General features: G+C 42.6%; 1 protein-coding gene across 1 annotated transcript in view; it reads right to left on the bottom strand.

Moving 5' to 3' along the window:
* Nucleotides 1-1,419: 1,419 nt before the first annotated feature.
* LOC121698177 (thyrotropin-releasing hormone-degrading ectoenzyme-like) overlaps nt 1,420-10,000 on the bottom strand; it is a 163,958-nt gene continuing 155,377 nt past the window's right edge. The window contains exons 17-19 of the mRNA XM_042080024.1: nt 6,857-6,997; nt 6,486-6,567; nt 1,420-3,289 (exon numbers count right to left, since the gene is read on the bottom strand). Coding sequence (XP_041935958.1) covers nt 3,143-3,289; nt 6,486-6,567; nt 6,857-6,997 — 370 coding nt within the window. The 3' untranslated portion in view covers nt 1,420-3,142. The remainder of the gene's footprint in view (nt 3,290-6,485; nt 6,568-6,856; nt 6,998-10,000) is intronic.

The raw sequence follows: 10,000 nt of genomic DNA, 5'->3' as shown, positions 1-10,000 counted from the left end.
AGACGCACCCTAGCGGCAGCAAATTACATTTGCTTCCAGGGCTAGTCTAGCAACTCTCTGTTGGCTTGTGAGCTCGAAAAATTAAACTTCTATTAGGCCAATCAAATTGTGTATAGCGTCGTTAGGCGGGCTTAACATAATGATTGATGGCAGAGTTGCAACGGTTTGGCTTGAATTCCCTGCTACTTGAAAACGAAGAAGATGGATGTTGCTTTTGGCTAACAGTGTGACACGAGTTAAGCTGGTTTTAAGTTGGCAAAAGTTTGAATTAGCCAACTAGCTCCGCTGGTGGGAAAACGCATGGGACTCAGCTCTGTCCTATTGCGTGCAGAGGGAATTTGAAAGACAACCGATTATCCCGCCCCTCGGACTGAGCGCTGCGAACGGTGAGTGCCCAGACCCTACATTTTTACTTCAAACCCGGCATTAAGCCTTGATTGATCTGCACTTAACAGTAATGAACTGTCCCATTAATGCATTCCCTTATACCCTCTGAATCAGGCTCATAATAGACACCCATTACAGCTATCTGGGCTCTTGCTGATACAGGTGGGTGAAGGAGTGAGCTAGTCTGACATTTGTTTGTAAATGTCACTCCTAAAATATCAGGCGTCTCGGTGTGCGCCTTTTCCTATCCCAGCATTCTCAGCGTGATAAGAGCGCTGTTAAATGTAGTGATGTCACGTCTCTGTCGCATACTCATGCCACACGCGCGGCGGGTTATTTTTTCTGCACGCACCTTTTCTTTTTTTAACCCTTAAAGGAGTACCGTCACACCGGTGTGACGGGAATGTTGAGAAATGAACGTTCTAAAGAATATCTGGGTTCATTGAATTCAACATAGAATTTTAGAACCTTCAATTGTTGCGGAACTTAGAATGTTCAAAAACCTACACCTTTAAGGGTTAGGAGGTGCTACTGCTGTCTCCCCAGGGGGGCTTATCCTTTTCCCCACTGGAAGCGACTCAGTTTTGGTCTGGAGTTTCTGTTCGTTTCAGCAGTTGAATGTTCTTCTGGTCTGAAGCACCTTAAGCAGAGAATAGCAAAATTTCAACAGTTGGAATGGGTAGAAAGCAAATAAAGCACCTTAGCAGAGAACTGGAAAACATCAAATGGTTGGTAGAAAACACATTTTCTTTTATGTACATTGTGATAGCATTTACCCAAAAGTAATCACAATAGTTGGCAGTTGGCAATATGGTAAGGTCATACTATGCTCTTACTTGTATACTATACTCATCTGTTGCTGTGCAAAAGACACACAAATTAGTTATCTTGATCACTCACAATGTCACAAGGTCAGAATATTGCCACATATAGAAAAAAAATACTAGCCTTTCAAAGACTGTGTTGAGGCCTCACAATTATTTCTAATAAATCTGATTTCTCTAAAAGTCTTATAGACTCAGAACAGAGACATTGCCTGGTCTCTTCTTGAATAATAAACCACATAATGAATAGACACAGATACAGGGGGTACATTACTGTACAAAATAATTTATTGTCAGCATGAAAACCCCATAGCTGCTCTGCTCAAAATACAGAGGATAATCTCTGAATTAGAAAAAAAATCTCTTTATGTCCAAACACAACATGAAAGGAGGAGACGGGAGAGGGGTGGAACTTGAGGTCTACTTCGAATAAAGGACTTAATAAGGGCTATGAATAGCATTGGATTTATTAAATAGAGCATAGAGGCCCTCAGCAGCTAGTCCCCCCAGTTTATACACATACGATATACACAACGCACATCTGCCCTAGTCACACAAGAGCTCAATCAGACGGGTTCCTCAGTACCTGCTCTGTTAGTGGCTGGGGTGTTAGTGTGGAGTATGTATGGAGCGTTTGGTAATTTCAGTAGTACTGAACATGTTCACTGAAAAAAAGGGAAAAAAAAATCCATGTGTTTCATATATGTTTATAAAATCCATGTTGCTAGTTAACATGTTTACAAAATATAGAATGAACAGAACCGGTGCCCAAGCTGAACAGAACCTTTGCTCCTTAGCACAGCATTGACCAAGCCCCACAAAACCCCTGGGCTACTGATACACCACTCACACAACTACACGGTTCTACCCAAGGACGACGCAGCAGCAAGCGCAACACTGGAACAAGGAGAACAAATCATACAAATAAACGTGTGATAACATGACCAACACCGTCAAAGATTAACCTCTCTTTTTTTCTTCTCTCGTTAAACACCTTTGTTGAATCAAACAACAAAATAAAAACAAAAACACTTCAGGTTAATGCCTCTCCCCCTTAGGCTGAGGGCGCTGTGTTATTCTTCGGAGAGTCGTACGATGCAGGAGGAAATTGTCTAATACACGTTACACAAGCACACACACACACACACACACAACAATCAACATAACCTGCCCTGGCACAATCTGCCCTCTGTTTTTCCACAATAATCTGCCTTGGCACAAAATGCCCCTTTTCACAGTTCATGTGGATGGCTTGAGGAGAAAGGAGAGGCTTCAACAGTAAGTTTATATGTGTATATTTATATATATATATATTTATATAACCGTCAGAACTTAGTCCATCTCTGCACCTCTCTTAAATCACAATCAATCGACTGATTGCCAATACAGACCAGTTGTGCTTGTCACAAGTAACATTGTGCTGTCCTCTTCTGCAGTTTCTTCAGATTTCCAATTTCTTCATCCAATGTTTGTTGGGTTGGTTTTGTTGATCACTTTATTTATTATTTTAGGCGACAGAGGTAATCTGAGTTTCATCAGTCTCTGTAAGGGTCATAGGTCAAGAAGCTGGACAACCAATTGGGTCATGAATCCCATGCAAAAACATAAATCAATTAAAAAAAAAAAACAATAAAATTAACTGCAAAAATGAACACCATGCAATATCTTCTTTAGAAAACCAAACAGTTTGGCTAACACTTGTTAGATTGTGTTGACGTCAGAGTCAAACTCCTTCATCTTTTTCTTTCAACTGGTCCCAATCCTGAATTTATGCTGCTTATGTGTGGGGGGTGAGGTTGGGAGGGAGGAACAAGTCATATTTGTCTATTTTCTGTCCCAAATTGATTCCTTTTCGCCACCCCTTGGCTGTATTGGCCTATAAATACGTTGGAGATATCCCATGCTATAACTAGGTCTTGGCGGCTGTGGTGTTAGCCGTTGGGGGATTTGCGAAGCCACTGATAAAACTGCCGCTCATAGAGCCGGTGCCACTTGACATTGGCCTCCACGATCTCCACAGCGCGGGCGAAAGCTGCCACCGCACCCCCTCCACTGCTGGTATGGATGAAGTCCTTCAACTTAGGAGATGGACAGAAAGAGAGAAAGAGGGAGAGAGAGAGAGAGCATCACTTTGCTGTTCTAAAGACTTGTCAGATGTTGCTCATATCTATTTTACATTCTTAATTTTATAAATATGTCATTCTGTAACTTCAATTGTTCCAGTTGTTTTGCTTTATTATGACCGCCGTGCTAGCAAATGATTAGCCAGTTTTTTTTTTGCCATCTAAACAGATTTGATTTGCCCCCTGCCCACGGCACTAGACCCCCCAAAAAGTGGGTAGGGCGGACACAGTTTTCTGTGAATATCTCCAGAACCGTTTTTTGTATATTGGTCTTGTTACGACCCTGCCAGGTCTCCACTGGCCCCGCCCACTTGCGCTCATGTTTGTCTGTCTCTGTGTGAAGCAGGTTGCCCGAGATGTGCAGGTGTTTGGTATTGCCCTGATGAGCACCTGTATTTGAAGGCCTCGGTTCCAAGCGCAGATGGGCTTCCTCTCCTCTCGACTGTCGTCTTTTTGTTTTGTTTGAACACATCCCTAGCAGTAACAGTCTCATGGGGCCAAACTCAACCCACATACATGTACCCCCCCCCCCCCCACAAATACACCATTGACCCCTCCACACATACACACACACACACACAAACAGGTACACCCCCTCAATACACACACCACATTACATCCCCCATACACCGACACACCATTACACCCCCCCCCACACACACACACCCAACCACACACCATACCGCCCCCCCACACAGACACAATCACACACTCACATACTAGCACACACACACACACACACACACCCCACACACACACCACTATCCCCTCCACACACACACACACACAACACCCCCCCCCCCCCACACACACACACACACACACACACAAACACAGGTACACCCCCCAAACACCCACAGACACACAGGTACATCCCTCCACACACACTCCAATTTGACTATTTGGAGACACCTTTTAAAATGTTCAATTTAAACAACTGGCTGATGAATTGGTGCTTTAAGACCTTGCTATTAGCTTAGTATATAAGTAAGTAAGTATAAGTATATACACTCTTTTGATCCCGTGAGGGAAATTTGGTCTCTGCATTTATCCCAATCCGTGAATTAGTGAAACACACTCAGCACAAGGTGAGGTGAAGCACACACTAATCCCGGCGCAGTGAGCTGCCTGCAACAACAGCAGCGCTTGGGGAGCAGTGAGGGGTTAGGTGCCTTGCTCAAGGGCACTTCAGCCGTGCCTACTGGTCAGGGTTCGAATCTGCAACCCTCCGGTTACAAGTCCGAAGTGCTAACCAGTAGGCCATGGCTGCCCCAACAACAAGAACATCTGCTGGAATGGTCATTTTACTGATGAACCGATACGGGACACAGTAGGATACTATACACTGCACCATAATATGATGATGCTGGTGACAACAGTAGTACTATACACTGCACCATAATATGATGATGCTGGTGACAGCAGTAGTACTATACACTGCACCATGATGCTGGTGACAACAGTAGTACTATACACTGCACCATAATATGATGATGCTGGTGACAACAGTACTATACACTGCACCATAATATGATGATGCTGATGACAGCAGTACTATACACTGCACCATAATATGATGATGCTGGTGACAACAGTAGTACTATACACTGCACCATAATATGATGATGCTGGTGACAACAGTAGTACTATACACTGCACCATAATATGATGATGCTGGTGACAACAGTGAAACAAGGACACTAGTGAGGATGCAAAAAAGACAAAAAAATCTAACAAATATAACAACCAAACACACCTGGCAAACCATTCAATAAATAACAAAGGTATTTGTGGTTGTGGGGATTATCCTCATCATTGAAGTGAAAATGGATGTTTATTTGTTAGAAAACTAAAGGCTTTTTTGGCTTTTGTGTAATTCTGTTCTTCAAAAAAAAAAAAGGCAAAGAGAATTTCTGCTACCAATTAGCGACAAAACCTCTGAGAATCAATGAGCAATACAAATGGAATATAAACGACCTCAGTGGGATGTGGACTCTGAATACATAAACAACCTTGTATAAGTAGTGAACGTAAAGATGATCTCAGAAGACCCCTTGCAATAGGTACAGCCTCACAGTCTCAAACAGCCCTTAGAGTGAGGCTGAGCATCACATCACAGCCCTGTGCTGTCCCACAAAATTACTAGCAAAAGCCCACATCCCTGTGTTGAAAGGGAAAGATAAAAGCAAAAGTAATGTACTACTCATTTACCATGATTTTCTCTGGGTAAGAATAAGCATTGATAAAATATGCATTTACTGTGTGAATTGTTACAGGTCCCTCTGTGTTGATGATTTTTACCTTTTGCTTAAATCAAAGGAGTAGACGGGTTATAATTTTATGAAACAAAACAAAAACTGACATTAAAATTGAAGCTTGTGAACACTCAAAGTTCAACAGGCTCTTTGAGGATGCAGCGAGATTTCAGCCCTTTACTAAATATGTTGGGCTGTGAAAGAAAACAACCCTTCATCCAACGAGCAATCATTCATGAAGTGGATTTCACACATAGACACAGAAGTGAATCTATAACAGGAGGCCTGAGGTGAGTGTTACTTCAGGGTGCTTTGACCTCAGCAGAGGGCTTTTAAGTCTGCATTGACTTTCACATAAACATAGTGAAATACTATAAAACCCTCAGTCCAATGGAAGGTTTTCACACATGACTTTTATGACAGACACACATGTAAGGGTGTCATAAGTACTGAATAGTTTAAAAAAAAAAAATGCCTAGCATCCTCCGATACATTAGATATGCCTGTTAGACGTGAAAAGGACAACACAAGAAAGGGATAATTTTTTGAAGCTACAGTGGTCTGCAAACAATGCAAGAAAAACATTTCCATTGGCAAAAAATAGAGGAATGAGACTGAGGTCTGTCAATCGTCTTGATAGGCTCTTTCTGGACCTTTTTGTAAGGAACAGCCAGGGGTTCTATAATGCATGTGGCCGTTCCAAGGACCCCTATATAATGACCAACATTATCATTATTTTCTTTTTGAGGGGCGGGGGGGGGGGGGGGGGGACGCCCCGGGGAACAGCACCTGCCGCGGTGTTAATAAACAAACAGACGCCCCAAGGCCAGAACCCGTCATCGGAAGAGAAGAATGGACTGACAATAGGCAGCCATACGTCGTCTGGCGAACCGTACCTCAGAGAGCTCGGCCTCGGTGTTGAGGAACTCCGTCACTCCGCTGATTAGTTTTGAGATCATGAACAAGGCCTCGCCATACCTGCGCACCAGAGAGAGACGAGGGGGAGAAAAAAACACACACACTGAGACGGAGAAGTATAAAGGTCACAACGCCACATCACAGAATACCAATGAAGCTCGGCGCAAGTTAATACAATAAACCCAACATGACTTTGAGACACGACTGCTAAAACACAACCGGTGAATAATGAAGAGTATTTTATCAATATTACAGCGTTGACTTTATAATAAAGAGGCCTGGACACGGAAAGCATTGACAGGTGTTGGTTGTGCGGACTGAGGTACGTTGTGTTGAGTGAGCTTGTTACCTGGCGTTCAGTATGTCCCACTTCTCCCGGAAGCACCTCCAGGCCAGGTGGCGCCCATGAGGGTTCCTCCCCACGTTGATGATTACGTCGATGACGTCTTGATCTGGCACCAGGTCTGAGCTCAGAGACAGGTTCAGCAGCCTAGAAAACAAAACAGAGGACCACAAACTGGTGAGTCAAAGCACACAGAAACGGTGTCAAGGATTTGTGGTTACGACAAAGGCAATCAAACTCTGTGTGTGAGTGTGTGTGTGTGTGTGTGTGTGTGTGTGTGTGGGGGGGGGGGGGGGGGGGGGGGGGGTGGAGTAGCATGGTAGATCTGGAATTCAATTTTTCACATCTTCTTTACAAAATAAATGTGCCAGAAGAGGCCAAGTCAAACGCGGAGCTCCCTCACCTTTGTGCAAAATGTCAAGCAGGTTGAGGAAACAACAAGAGGGGATTAACACAGAGGGGAGAAAGCAAGGTGGCAAAACACATTACACCACATGACACCAGCCTGCCACAGTGAACCAGTTTCCAATTTGCAATTACATGCAGGGTAATTGCTTTACGCTGGTCTTGTGGAACCAAATGCTCTTTCTCTAGGTCACGTTTCCCATCCTCCCCAGAACCGCATGGTTCCTCTGAATCTAGTTTAATTTGGGTTCAGCGAGGGGACGCTATGACACGTTGCACAGAGGAGCCTTCTGGGTAAACACAAGACAGGATGCTCACCTGCTTTTAACACCAATGATGTCTTTACATACTGAGAGTGTTATTGGAGGGATAGTGTGTGTGTGTGTGTGTGTGTGTGTGTGTGTGCGTGTGTGTGTGTGTGTGTGTCAACATTGACGCACATTATGCAGCACTAATAATAAAAGTCACACCTTGCTTTGTTTACTTGTCTTTCTTTCATTCTTTTTTCTCTTCTCAGTCACACTAATTAAAAAAAGCATCCTACTACAATTCACGGCTGTGTGGTAATAATAATACCTCCTGCTGAGAGAACATATGCTGAGGCGCTCCCTGATCTTTTGTCAACTTGTCTGTTTATATGTGTGTGAATGGGGCTGGATTCACACATATACACTCACGCATGCACACACATACACATACAAACACTCACAAACTCTCACACACACACACACACACACACACACACACACACACACACACACACACACACACACACACACATGCAAACACTCACAAACTCACACACACACACACACACACACACACACACACACACACACACACACACACACACACACACATGCAAACACTCACAAACTCTCTCTCACACACACTCACACACACACACACACACACACACACACACACACACACACACACACACACACACACACACACACACACACTGAATTCCTAAGCTTCATTTATCAGAAAATCTTATTCACACTTGTGCTGACCCTCTCCAAGAGTGCATTCACTAGTTCGCCCTTCTATATGATTGCTTCAGCTAGACTAGAATGTATGGGAGAAGTGCGTGTTTGGCAAGGTAGCTGTCCGTGGTCCTGGAGTGCCTGGAGCGGACATTATTATTTATTTTTTTTTTATTATTTATTTAAAGAGGAATGCCTCTTGAGATGTGGCATCTCATTTTCGAGAGGGTCCTCGATAGGACTGGACAAGGACAAAGGTACAAGGACAAGATACTACAGTACAGTACAATACAACATACACATTCACTCACATACAGCCCCCTTCCCCCACCAGCTCCCATTCCCTAAAAATACATACATATACACATATATACAACAAGCATACATCTTCATATCCACATATATACATACAGAGACACATATATGCATGCGCACAGTACATACATACACATATACGAAAATATAGACACGTACGCTCACATATCTATAACAGAGCATATTGACAGATCAAAGACACACAAAAAAGCATTAATGAAAACAATTACAACGGTTATTTGCTTTCAGATATGTGAACAAAGATGTCTTGAAGCGACTCAAAGATGTAATTGATCTTAAGGCCCCAGGCAGGCTATTCCAATCAAAGGGAGCCTTGTATTTAAATGAACGCCTGCCGCTTTCTTTGGAGATATGTGGTACTGTAAGTGATAGATATTCGGTGTGCCTCAAACTATAGTTTGTTTGGTAGGGTATTAAATGTTGTTGCAGGTAGAGTGGATAACTAAGATGTATGCACTTAAAAATAAGCTGAAACCAATGAAACTGTCTCCTGGCGTTGGGTGACAGAATATTCAATGAATCATACAGGATACAGTGATGCGTCCTGTATGAACATTTCAATACAAATCTGCAAATACTATTAAAGACAACAGTCAAAGGCTTAAGACAAGTCTCAGTGGAGTTCTGATATACTACATCAGCATAGTCTATAACTGGAAATAATAATTGCTTCACAATTCTCAACCTGATCTGCTGTGTAAAACAATTATTGAAACGATACAGCATCCTTATATTACAATTCAGCTTTCTTATAGTATGATTGATGTGGGTTTTATAGGAGAGTTGAGAATCAAGCCAAAAGCCCAAGTATTTAAATTCATCTACTCTGCCAAGAGCGGTGCCATCTAAAAAGTTAATTGACAAATTTGTTTGTTTAACAGTAGATCTTGTTGGGAAAAGCATACAGTATGATTTCTTTTTATTCAACAGGAGGTCATTACATTGGAACCATTTTTGAATAATATCAAAGTCTGTCTGAAGAGTGTTCTGTATCTTAGAAATATTAGAGTTGGAATTATAGATCACTGTGTCATCAGCATATAAGTGAATAGAACAGTCCGAGCAAGCTTGTGGAAGGTCATTGATAAAGACTGAAAATAGGAGAGGCCCTAACGAGGATCCTTGAGGGACACCCTTTTCCATAATGGCAAAGGAGGATAGACTACCCTGAAAAAGGACACACTGTTGCCGAAAATGTAAATAAGAGCTAAACCAAAGAAGAGCTTGTTTAGAGAGCCCAATAGCATGAAGTTTGTCTAAAAGCATGTAGTGATTAACAAGATCAAAAGCTTTGGTTAAGTCTATAAAAATCGCTCCAGTAGACATATTATCATCGAGGGATGATGATACATCATTGGTGAACTTTAATAAGGCAGTTGTGGTGGAAAATTTAGGTCTGAAACCTGATTGATGTTGAGAC

Source organism: Alosa sapidissima, chromosome 23, assembly GCF_018492685.1.
Source record: "Alosa sapidissima isolate fAloSap1 chromosome 23, fAloSap1.pri, whole genome shotgun sequence".
Lineage (NCBI taxonomy): Eukaryota > Metazoa > Chordata > Actinopteri > Clupeiformes > Clupeidae > Alosa > Alosa sapidissima.
Note: the sequence above shows the minus strand (reverse complement) of the source record. Positions and strands in the feature narration are given on the sequence as shown.